This window comes from Chiloscyllium plagiosum, chromosome 11 (assembly GCF_004010195.1).
Source record: "Chiloscyllium plagiosum isolate BGI_BamShark_2017 chromosome 11, ASM401019v2, whole genome shotgun sequence".
NCBI lineage: Eukaryota > Metazoa > Chordata > Chondrichthyes > Orectolobiformes > Hemiscylliidae > Chiloscyllium > Chiloscyllium plagiosum.
In genome coordinates, this window is record NC_057720.1 from 24,104,386 (window position 1) to 24,117,695 (window position 13,310).

At 38.5% G+C, this 13,310-nt stretch overlaps 1 protein-coding gene across 3 annotated transcripts in view; it reads left to right on the plus strand.

The window, feature by feature from the left end:
- Nucleotides 1–13,310, plus strand: part of LOC122554220 — a 46,537-nt gene extending 33,227 nt beyond the window's left edge. For 2 of the 3 annotated variants that reach the window (XM_043698886.1, XM_043698888.1), the window contains exons 2-5: nucleotides 5,198–7,661; nucleotides 7,781–7,843; nucleotides 12,694–12,789; nucleotides 12,881–13,310. In XM_043698886.1, the coding sequence (XP_043554821.1) occupies nucleotides 5,198–7,661; nucleotides 7,781–7,843; nucleotides 12,694–12,770 (2,604 nt within the window). In that variant the 3' untranslated portion in view covers nucleotides 12,771–12,789; nucleotides 12,881–13,310. The remainder of the gene's footprint in view (nucleotides 1–5,197; nucleotides 7,662–7,780; nucleotides 7,844–12,693; nucleotides 12,790–12,880) is intronic. The other variant, XM_043698887.1, reaches the window with a different exon arrangement.

The following is a 13,310-nucleotide window of genomic DNA, read 5'->3' on the forward strand; positions in this document are numbered from 1 at the left end:
AATTGAATTGAAGCAGGAAGAGATGAGTTCTGAGGGGCGGAAGCAGGCAGAAACAATGGATGTGCCTGGGCAGTCCTTTTTGTGGATTTTGGGAAGGAGGTTGAACTGAGCCATGCAGGGTTGGGAGGTAGTGGGGGGCAGATCACAGATTAAATTAGTTTAGTGACTGAAGTGGACACTGGACTGCCCAAGTAGCTTCATTGTTGTTGCCTGCTCTTGACCCACAGAACTCATCACATCCCACAGAACGTTTTGAAGAAGGCCACTGGACCCAAAATATTAACTCTGAATTCTTTCCACAGATGCTGGTAGACCTTTTCCAGCAGATTCTGGCTTTGTTTCTGATTTCTGGTATCTGTGATTCTTTCATGTTTTTTATAACTGTGTTGTCTGGAATTTTGTTTGTAAGTTATGATTCCATGAATATGACTATGTTAGACTAGTCTGGGAGACAGATCTTCCAATTTTAGCACTAGCCCCAGATGGTGAAAAGAAGGAATTTCCAGTGTTTGCTGTTGTTTTTACCAGTGTCTAGATCAATGCCAGGATTTTGCTCCAGTTTCATTCCTGTTTTTGAAACCAAAGCAGGCCTACAGGGTATCGTTAGTGAACCAGACCAGTTTGTTGTGACCATCATAGTTTTTCAGTCATCTTTTAATTCCAGATTTTCTTTGCACCATTTGCTGCAATGAGATTTGAACTCAGGTCCTCAGAAATCTGAATTTCTAGCCCAGCAACAATATACCATTGCCTGTTCTCCCTGAAACATAGTCACAAAAGGAGGAAGAGCTACTTGGGCAGTCCAGTGTCCACTTCGGTCACTAAGCTAATTTAATCTGTGATCTGCCCCCCACTACCTCCCAACCCTGCATGGCTCAGTTCAACCTCCTTCCCAAAATCCACAAAAAGGACTGCCCAGGCACATCCATTGTTTCTGCCTGCTTCCGCCCCTCAGAACTCATCTCTTCCTGCTTCAATTCAATTTTTTTTCCCTTGTCCAATCCCTTTCCACTTAATTCCACAATTCCTTTGAAGCTTTATGTCATTGAGTCATATAGCACAGAAACAGATCCTTTGGTCCAACTAATCCATTTTGTACACAATCCTAACAGCAAAAAGGAAGTTTATCACATAAAAGATAAGAACAGTAAAAATTAAGCAAGTTATTCACATGTAGAGCACAATTGGAAAAATCATTAAACATACCCAACATAAGTCTAAAAAATTTCTCATTGCCAACACTCTGCAGTGTTTCAAACCTTGCTAAATTACCAGTTGTGAGGAAGGACAATTCAACCCAAAACATTAACTCTGATTTCTCTCTGCAGATGTTGCCAGACCTGCGGAACTTTTCCAGCAATTTCAATTTTTGTTTCTGAGTAATTTCCCCTCAGTATGAAATCTCTATATTAAATACAGCTGATTCTTCCCAGTTCTTTCCTGTGAACTGTGAAGTCTTCTTAACTGAATAATCACAAAGCTGAGAACTTAAACTTTCACAGCTTTTCAATAATCTGCAGGTTTCCAACCAAGCAGTCATCAGAGTTGAATGAAATCACATTTTCTTTTAATGTAAGTAACTGTACTTTCTCTGAATTGACCTATACTCATTATTTCAGGTGAGGAATTATATTTGCCTCTGATCTGAGTCAGATCTCCTGTGAACTCCCCTCAAAGCTTTCAATTTCTGAGTTTTCTATGCCAAAATCATCTTTGATAATACTGAACCAAAACAAGCTAATCATTTTCAGTGGTTACACTCCATGTCATAAACCAGTACAGTACAAACCATCTTAAATTGGCTTTCCTGGGATTGTCTCCTTGCTGACATACCAAATTAGGTCATTGATCCACAAGGGTTGACTGAATTATTTACTTATCTGAAAGGTTTCAAAACAAATAACCAATCCCTTGGAAACACACAAGGAGTTGAGAGAAGGCACTGTTTAAGAGAATTTTGAGGAGGCTGTTGACGGTAGGAAGAAAGAAAATGCAGTAAATTTAATTGAGTGTAAGAAGCTTTGCTATTGCATTGGAGCATAGTGGGTATGTTAATGTGAAAAGGGCAACAGTACAAAATTACATCAAGACTTAGGAAGTATTGTGAAAAGCCATTGTACAACAATGGCCTGACAGTCATTATGATGGTCTACTAATATTGAATTTTGCTTAGAAAAATTTATCATAAATTGTTCAGTACATCAAAGTTGAGTACATGAAACTGGAGGAAACCAATGCAGATACAGGGGGAATGTGCAAACTCCGTGCAGACAGTCACTTGAGGGTGGAACTGAACCTAGGTCCCTAGTGCTGTGAGGCAGCAATGCTAACCAGTGAGCCACTATGCCACCCCTGACATAAGCATAAGAACTGGGAAAGAGGCTGACAGCTGAAAAGGTTCAGTAGTGCCCGTAAACAGGACACCAAATCACAAGGGTAGGAGTGGTTCAGGAAGGATTAATTAAATTGAACAGTACTGAAAACTGGCCAATTATGTCAGAATGGGAAATTACCAGTTGTGAGGAAGGACAATTCCCATAAATAGGACAGAACCCATAGGAATTTGGGTCAGAAGGTGAGAAAGAGGCACAAAAAGTGATAAAGATGTCACAACTGAGCCATAGATCTAATTAACAGATACCTTCATGGTAAATTTACATGGTGATCAGGAAAGAAAGGCCAAGACAAAGTGTAGGTGAAGTCTCATGTAGAGGAAGAGCTGCAGGGAAATATAGCAGAGGCTGAATATCCACCTGAGGGCAGCAGTATTTCAATAAAACATACATTCCCAAATTGAATGGAAAAGGGAAGGGAACATACCTCAGAGCAGACTCTACCAGTAGAGACCATCAGTGACATAACATTGAGGTAAAAACAGATTTACCCACTTAGAGACCAAATAAATATAATATAATTTCAAACTGCAAATAGTCCAATCTGGTTGATGTCAAGTTCAGTAAGGAGTGTTAAGTCCAGATACTGTACAGTAGAGAAATCTAATATTACTACTCATTAATATAAGATTAACACTAATTTGTAAAAGTGCCTGAATCTGGTATATAGATTATAAGACTGGGAGAAAGTGAGGACTGCAGATGCTGGAGATCAGATTCAAAAATTGTGTTGCTGGAAAAGCACAGCTGGTCAGGCAGCATCTGAGGAGCAGAAGATTTGACATTTCAAGCATAAGCTCTTCATCAGGAAGTTGCAGCTCTTCATCAGTCATTATAAGACTAGACAATGAAGGATTAAAATACAAAGTTTGGGAGAAGATTTGTAGCTCGGGTGCTCGTTTTTGTGGTTCTGTTCGCCGAGCTGGGAATTTGTGTTGCAGACGTTTCGTCCCCTGTCTAGGTGACATCCTCAGTGCTTGGGAGCCTCCTGTGAAGCGCTTCTGTGATGTTTCCTCCGGCATTTATAGTGATTTGTACCTGCCGCTTCCGGTTGGCAGTTCCAGCTGTCCGCTGCAATGGCCGGTATATTGGGTCCAGGTCGATGTGCTTATTGATTGAACCTGTGGATGAGTGCCATGCCTCTAGGAATTCCCTGGCTGTTCTCTGTTTGGCTTATCTTATAATAGTAGTGTTGTCCCAGTCGAACTCATGTTGCTTGTCATTAAAGTACAGCTCAAGGAACAAGTCCAGCTGCCATTCACAAAGCAGATTTTGGACTAATTTTAGATTGAAGAGAATTAATGTACTTCCGTCTTGATTTTGGTATTGTTATTTTATGCGGACCATGTAACAAAATGCTCACCATAAAATAAATATTGTTTGTTTTCATTATTCATGTTATTGTAGTGATAAAAATGGACTATCAATTTTTGACTACTATTGTCAGATTTATTTGATACTGGGACTTTTCATGGACTAATAAGAGTTTAATAAGAGGGAAAGCACTGTACTTGACTGGTTTAGATGAGATCAGGATTCCATCAATGTGTAAGACTTAGTTTGAACAAAAATTAACATGACATGAAAATGATTGAAACCAGTCACTCTGATCTGTAACTCCTGTTTGATTTTCGTCTTTGTGAAAGTTTCATACATTGGGTGAAAGTACCCTGAAGATTATCCAGTTGGGGGGAAAACAATGAAGTCAAACACAAGAATATACAAAGGAACTGTATTGCGGACAACAGCATTTGAGGTAGAGCAGGGAGGTAGAATGATTAATTTGTAACAGCAGATTCCTGTTTATCAGTCAGCCTCTTGAAAAACAGTGGCTAGTGATAAAGCAGATTGGTGAAATGGCTAATTACCAAGATATCTTCAAATGTCACTGTTAATGAGAATGCAAGTCATCACATAAAGAAGTGTAGTTTCAGGTTAAACCAAAAACGACAAGGATTCTAAGGACTTTCTAAAATGCACAATTTTGATTTCCTTCTGTCCAACATGCATTCCCCTTTATAAACTTTGTACTTGAGTTTGTACTTGAGTCTGTGCGCGTGAGTTTGATCTCCAATTTCTTTTCCGTAGGTTTCTTCACTCAAGAAAACCTTGTATTTTGCTTCCTTTTTGATTCGAGCATGTGATTATAGATGTCAAAAATACCTTAAAGTTTTTTCATGCAGCCAACCAAAGTGGTTAAAAAGCAGGGATTCAATTCTCTCCTCATCTCATTGCAACACTTATTAAAACTCATAAAGTAAGAAGTGGTGTTACATTTTAAAATCTACAGATCTATTCAATAGGTGCCCTGGTATCCTGTCTCCTTGGCACTGCTATCACCAATAATTTGTAAACCCTGCAAGTTCCTTATTAGGGTTAACAGTCCAAACATTTTGTCAAAATATGATGGATATTCTGTAGTATTAAAAAAGGATTGCATTTTGTATATAATGCTTTTCATGACTTTGGGACATTCCAAAGCACTTTATGGTATATGAGGTATGTTAGGAGTGTGGTTCCTGTTCCAGCCAATGAAATGCCCATGGCAAAATGCAACAATCGGCAATGAAACACTTTACAAGACTATCTGCTTTAACTGGTTGAAAGATAAAAGTTACCCAGGAAACCAGAAGAAATCCTATTCTGCTGCTTCTTTTGTCAGATTGAAAGGGGCCCCGGCTTTTAACACCTCAACCAAAAGACAGAAATTTCAGAAATGAAATTTTTTTTTGTTCTTTCTTGAACTGTGACCTAACTATCTGGAAAACATTTTAATAATTTTCATGTATGTTTATCTTTTGTAGCCAAGTGTCTTCCTGGCCAAGTGGAAAAAGAATGATAAGGAACTGAAAGGAAATGTTAATATGGGAGATACTTGTGCACCAGCTGTAACCATGGAAATCAGTGAGAACATTTTGGAACCTAAAACTACTTGTGTGTCCAACTCCATCGTTATGGAAACAGAAAATGGCACGTTTCATCAAAGAAACATTACCATGACTGATGAAAGTGAACATGCTGAGTTAACTGACCAACAGCAAACCTTGAATCCTTGCATAGTAACAGAACCTACTACATTAATGGGCGTAAAAGAAGCCAGTGATGGAAATCAGAATGACAATGCATCTGGCATAGAACTTCCTTTCCAAATGGATAATTTAGATCATATGGTGCAAATGCCTTTAGTGTTTGAAAGCATGTCTTCATCCTACGAAATGCCTGAAGCGATTTATGCCATTATTCACAAAGACCACTTCAAAGATTCTCCAACTGATGTCCTGGGTACAGTGACTGTTCAATCATCGGAAGAGGATTTGGAGGTGCCATGCCAAGGCATTGCAAACGACGCTTTCACACTGACCACAGCTGCAACAGTTGTAGATGAGTTCAACCAAGAAGAAACAGTGAGCACCTTCCAAATTACCAATCAAACTGAAAATGAAACAGCCACTTCTGCAGTTACTGGAACAAAGGGATATTCAGTAACCAATGATAATGAAAGAATACAAGAAACCATTCCAGATGTTGGCCAAAATGAAGAAAATGTTGAACCCTTCTCAGCGATGAATCAAGACTTGAATGGTCAGTCAGCCACTCATTTAAATGGACCTACAATATTTTATTCGATCAGTAATGGTAATGAAGCATCAAACAAAAGTATGACTTATCAGAAAGAGTCAGAATCTTTGCTAAATGATACTCCTGTGCAATATGTGGAAGAATTGGATTCTGCCCATACAGAGAAATTCAAATCCATGAATAAAAATTCAAATGACTTCATTTATGAAAGTCAGTCTAATGGGAGTGCACCTTCCCTAAGTGAGAAACTTGTGTTCGAAGAAATGGAAACAGAGAACAGGTCACTGAGAAGTGATACTAACCAGAATGATGAAGTGAAAATTAAGCCCAACAATACCAAATCCCAAACTGCTGAACAGAACCAAGTACAAAACAGCCAGACTGAAGCATCAGGCAATGAAAATGTGGACACAGAACATATGGATTTTGCCACTGCCCGCAGACAGTGGTTGCTTTTGGAAGAGATTAGCAAAATGCAAGACCATCGGGCACCAGCCAAATCACAGAAAACCAAAAATTTAATTAAGCATATTTTTAGGGATAACACAGATGGTCCTTCCATGATGGAACTTTTAAATAAAGTGACAACTCATCCAGCTTCTTTCTCTGAAGGTAAAGTACGAAGTAGCACATCAGAAGCAACTAAAGTGAATGAAATGGAATCCTGGAGAGATTTGACAAATCGACATAACAAAGTGCGCATTGCTGCATTACAGGGGAATAAGGGTGCAGTGGAGAATTTAGGGCAGAACCTGTTCTTGCACATAGCAGATTTTAGTGCTTGTTCAGAAGATAGTGATTCTGGTTTGGATGACTCAGTGTCTAGATCTGAAAGTGACAATTTAACTGACACCATATTTCAGAATGAAGCTTCAAGCTCTGTGTCCGCTACAAATGGAAAACCTGAAACACCAATCGAAAGAGAGATCCGTCTAGGAGTGAAACGTGAAGAGAGTCTAAGGAAGGCCAGGGGCATTAAGAAGCACCCTGGCTCTGAAGAGTATGTTGAAATCAAAACCAGGCCTCTTATTTTTCAGCCAGTTCCTTCCCCTTTGGCCAAAGCTAAAATTAATCAATTTGCTGAGATGCAGATGCAGCGTGAAATTTTACTTGAGCGCCAACGGGAGGAGGATCTTGTCCAGCAAGGAAAAGTAAAGGGAACATATGACCACAGTCTGATTCCAGAGATTGAGGAGAGAAGAAAATTCTTTGAACAACATTATCCTTTCCCACTACCGTTAAACAGCAAAATGTTTAACCTCCATATTAATACTCCTGCACCTTCTACAACGAAAAGGTGTTCTTTCAATAATGGAATGAATTGTGATAATGTTAAATTGGAAAATGGTTTATTAAATTCTTCCAAGGAAGAAAAGACAAGAGTTACTGATGAAGTACTGAAGTTTAAATATCCAACTGCCGAAAGTTCCAACATTGTGATACTGGAAACTTCAGATGTGGTCCTGCGCCATTCCGCAAACTTTTCACTGTCATCGATCTCATCTCCACAGTCAGAGGAGATATTGCAGAAGAACCCCTTCTTCAAGCTCCGCTCAAATGGATCTGAATCTATTCTGAGTCAGGAGATTAGAGAAGTCCTGCAGAGAGAGGAAGAGCTACGTAAACAAAGATGCTTTCTTCATGGAATGGAACATTCATCTTCAGCCTTTGCTGGTAATTTGGCACCAGGTAAAATTGATCAATTATTCACTTAATTTACATCCAAATTATCATATTTATGGTACAGAAAAGATTTGATTGCCTGAGAAGTTTCAAACATTAACCATCATGACTTGCCTTTTATTTAGTGTTACAGAGACTGAAGTCAAGTTGCATGGACCCCAAAATTGCTCAGGTCACAGCTACAGTGGGTATGCTGGTGTCTTATAATATTTTTCAATATAGATATCACCAATTGTTTCTGGGATCATTGAGGAGACACTTCATTAGTGTGGACCAGATGCTTACAAACACCACTTTGACTTGTCACTGCCAGCCATTTGCCCATATGATAGGAGACCCTTACCTTTAGCGTGAGGAGTTGAGGTATTTGGAGTCTGCCAATGTCCAGGTAGTTGTTCAAAGTCAGAAGTCACACCCCACACCAGGTTATAGTCCCAACAGGTTTATTTGAAATCACAAGCTTTCAGAGCACCGCTCCTTCATCAGGCGCAGTGCTCCGAAAGTTTGTGATTTTAAATAAACCTGTTGGACTATAACCTGGTGTGGTGTGACTTCTGACTTTGTCCATCCCAGTCCAACGCCGGCACCTCTACATCACAGATAGTTGTTGTATAGGTATCCCTGGGGCTGATTGTAAGGAGATCAAGTCAAGCTTCATTTACAAAGAGATCAGTAAGAATATAGACTGATGAATGAGGAAGTCTTTCAAATAAATGGAGTAGTTCCACGTGAAATAAGCATGGGCAAATGGAATAAAAGGGTATGCTGAAAGGATTGATTGAACAGGGATAACAGAAGGTTCAGGTGGAACCTAACTGACAGCACTGGCTACTTCTTAGTCTGAATGATCTGTCCCTTTGATGGTGTGGATATTTGCAAAATAGCCAAAAGACCACTTGCCACTAGGTTTGGTTAGTTGATGCAAACCAAATGAGGCCTTCTGCTTCCTTAGATTAATAAGATGCTGAGTGCCTGGAAGAATAGTGTGATAAAAGCAGCATACTGTGGATGCTGGAAATCTGAAGCAAACACAGAATGCTGCGGAAACTGAGCACGCCCAGCAGCATCTGTGAAGAGAGAAAGAGAGTTAACATTTTGAGTCCAGTAGGACTGTTCTTTGGAAGTGAAAGATGTTGGCTTTTTTTAATTATAATTGTTTGACAGAGATCGAGGAGAGATGAATGGTGTACAGATCTGGTGAAAAAGACAGAAAAGTTGTTAGTAGTGGTGAAAGAGAAAAAGAGAGTGTAAATTAAGGTGTGAAAGAGAGAGAATGGGTCCTGTCTATTGAAATCAAAGTATAACATAGAGGTACCAGTGTTGGACTGGGGTGGGCAAAGTCAGAAGTCACACAGCGCCAGGTGCACTTCATCTGATGTAGGGGAAGCACACCAAAAGTTTGTGATTTCAAGTAAATCTGCTGGACTATAACCTGGTATCGTGTGACTTCTGGATTAGTGGTGCTGGAAGAGCACAACAGTTCAGGCAGCATCCAAGGAGCAGCAAAATCGTCATGGGGGTGAGGAGAGTGGCTTGAGACAATTTAGGAAAAACAAGGAACAGACATCATGCAATCAGTTATTCAGTTCATAACTGAGACCTTGTGGTTATAACATGCCTAAATGGAAGGTGAGGGATTGTTCATTGAGCTTATTGTGCTTAATTAGAAGATTGCAAGAGGCCCAGGGCAGAAATGTTAGCAGGAGAGCAAGGACCTTGGGATGTTTGGGTCCTAATTCACCTGCAATTACAAGCTTGCCCTTGTATTAACACTGAGCCTGGTTAGGGGGCGGTTTTTAGCCAAATGTTGCTGGGAAGGAAAATCCTCATTATCTTGAGACTGGATAAGGACAGTGTATTTTACGTGTTGTAATACAGCTAAGGAAGGCCACATACATTATTTTTCTCTGCCTGCAGTTCCATTGTTGCCAATTGAGAAGTCAAGTCTTTAAACTGTCTGCAGTTGACCCTCATGGTTCCTACAAAGATTCAGTAACAAAGATCATTTGCTGCAGATTGTCTCCTATCAAACCATGTCTTTGAAAGTTGTGCCCATAAATAACTTTGATCAAGTTTGAACTATTAGAAATATAAAATATTTCCAAAATGCTCATTGGACTTCCAAAAAATTGAAAGGCAGATTCTCTCAGCCAGAAACATAATAGCATGATATTGTTATAGGCAAAGTAAATTGCATTCAGAAGTGAAGATGTAACTTTTGTAATTGTTTTGCAATAGGGGAATTGGTCATATTTCTAAATATGTAGTGAAGAGCTTCATTCTAAGGACAATAGCCAAGTTTGCCTGTACTTCTTTTTTATATAGTAACATCATAGCAAGTGCAAGAAGTAGAAATTCTCATAAATGAACAAATATGTTACAATAGGATGTAATATTTTGCAATGAATGTGCAGGAAGAATTTCTGTTTTGAATTTTATGATTTTCTGTAATAAATGCTGACCAGTGATGCCCACATCCCACAAGTGAATAAATAGAAGAAACAACTTTGCAACAGTGCAAGTACAGATAACTCCCAAAGTACAACTAAGTAGCCAATCAAGTCTTACCTGCAAAGATTTTGCTGAAGTTCTAATTAATGAACCAGTGCAACCTTTGACTGGCTATATCAGTTTAACTCAGCAGTAGCATTTTTAGACACAATTTGCAGTTCATTCATGGTAGTGCTCGCAAACCTTTCATACTAATAATGAAATATTAGTGAAATGCAGAATAGGTCTGTCAGCATCAGTATGGAAAAGACACATGATTGTATTTGGGAGTGTCGTTTTAGAAATATTCATTGAATAGAATTATACAACACAGAAGGATGTCACTAAGTACATTATACAAGTTCTTCATTAGAACCATCCAATTAACCCCATTCTCCTCATTTCCCCACAGCCACGTAAGTTGTTCCTGTATAACTATTTTTCTATTTCTCTTTTGAAAGTTATTATTGAAGCTCCCTCCACATCATTTTAAGACAGTACATTGCACATTACCTCAATTCACTGTTCGCAGAAAAGGCTTCTCACATTACTTCTGGTTCTTTTGCTAAACACCTTAAATCCGAGAAATTCTTTGTGTAGGAATCAGTCAACGTAATGTTCCTTGAACAGTTTTTAATGAAATTAAAACCCTTCTTAAGGAGAACAAAATTGTACACAGTGGTGAAATGCAGCATACAAACAGATATAGGAATAATTCCTTACTTTTATATTTGAGTCCCATTTGCAATAAAGGCCAAACTTGCATTTACCTTCCTAATCAGAGATTAGACCTGCACACTAACTTTTTGTGATTCTAGTATAGTCAGTTCTGCTATAGCGTGCATTTCTCCAGCAGAAATTGGCTGTAATGCGATTGAAGAAGTTAGACCATTATTTGTAGAACGTGAACTTTCCTTACCTGTATTATCCAAATGCGATTCTGGCCCTATTAGTTTAAATGGTGCTGCTGTTATGCAATTTTCTTATATCACAGGATTGCATGGGAACAGAACTATTATGTTATGTCAGAACAAACTGTACCAGGTTACCCCATATTCCTCAATGTAGAGTTATGCAGTCTCTCTTCATTTAATAATATATTGTTCTTTTATTCCTCCTGCCAAAGTAGACAAGTTCATACTTACTCACATACTACTACTGCCAATGTTTTGCCCACTGGTTTAATCTACTTTCCCATCTATTTTTAATATGAGTAATTTATTTACCCTGCTATTGGTGCATCCATCAAAGCACTTAATACAAATGAGGCCATAACACTGATCACTGTGAAACTCTACCAGTTACAACTTACCAACCTGGAAATGCCACATTTATTGTTATGAAGATAGAGTTAGCTAAATAGACCAGGCTAGAAGTTAAAAAGATGAGGCAGTATATATGCACGGAAAGATATTAAGAAGATATTTCATAACTCTCAAAAGGTATATTCTATTGTGAAAGAAAGCCTCTATGAACAACAAACCATCTTTGACGAAGTGGGGAGGTCACAAATTGTATATAAATTGAATGAAAGAAAAGGTGTACAATGAGGGAAGGCCAGAGTACTGCAAAAAAAATTGAACCCCTTCCAAACATGATCTTAAAAAAAGAGAAGAAAGTACAATTCTACAAGTATGCAAGATAGTTGTGTAGCTAAAGTGAATATTAGTCTCTTGGAGGAATAAGATTGGTGAATTGGAAAAGAGGAAATGGTGGAAACTTTGAATAAATACTAGTATCTGTCCTCCTAGTGGAAGGAAATGCATCCCAGTGAAAGTTGAAATTCAAGAGGGAAAAGGGATGAAAGAACTTAAACAGTCACGAGAGATAAAAATACAAGGAAATCTAGTAGGTTGAAAGACCTTGGACCCAGGAACCAAGAGATTGTTTACAGAGATAGTAGATACATTGGTTTGAATCTTCTAAATTTCCTTAGATATTGGAAATGGCCTAGCAGATTTGAAAACTGCAAATGCCACATCACTATTTAACAAATGCACAGGATGGGGAGGGATGTGGAAGACACAGAAAAAAGGTAAATATGGGACAGTTAGTTTAATATCTGTCATTGGGAAAATGCTGGAATACATTATTAAGGATGTAGTATCAGGACATTTAGGAAATCATAATTAACCAATATTGAGAAAAGGGGAAATCATGTTCATCAAATTTATCAGGTTATTTGAGGATGTGTAAAGCAAAATTGATAAAGGGGAACTAGGAGCTGTATTCAAGGTGTCAACATCTATTTTGCCAATAACACTGTTCAGAGGGTGCATGGAGTTTGCTCAGTCAGTTCTGGCCAAAAATAGCAATTAGAGTTCCTTCTATATTATGGTATCCTGATTTGGATATTAACAGGTCAGACAGCTTAAAATAAGCTTTGGCAATAGTAAGCCATTGAAAAAGTGACTGTGGACATTTGAATGTGATGCTATATCTACACGGGAGCCCTTTTAGAGAAGCGCCCCTCTTACTTTGATAAGTTAAATTTGATCTCCTATGCTGGCACTGTGCAATGTCATATTGTCTCTTCTTCTATTTTAAGGGCTACTTTACAGAACACCAATATTGAGTGCAGCACAAGCCATTCCTGCTACAGTTGAGCTACCGCTAGCGAGTTAATTGGAATCCAACGAACCAGGCAAGCAGAACTTGCAGAATCTTGCATTAGTTGTAATTGGTTAAAAACGGGGCATCCATGGATATGCTAACAGTATGTCATTTATCTGCAGGACATAAAGGAAAGAAAATCATGTCACAGGATTGCCATGACTCTGTGCTGGGAGACTGCGTATATGTGCTAGCAACTACAGACATGAATAGCACTCCTAGATGAACAGAATGAATTAAATTGCATACTGCAGCAAATAAGCTACCCTAAAGATTGTTGAACTAAGTTCATATGCAGAGGTCACTGTTCTGCACTTCCATATATTTTGAGCTATTACATAATTAATAGATTTTTTTCAATCATTTAAAATATTCTTTCACTTCTCTTAAATGATGAACGTTATACAATTGTTCATGCCCTATTTGCATACTGCTCTTATTTTCCCCCAATGGTTTGAAATTTAGCTTACACAAGTAAGCTTGTGATTTCAATGAAATGAGTTGTCCCTGTAACTGGTCTAAGGTTTCAATTCATAAACTTCGTAACAAAAG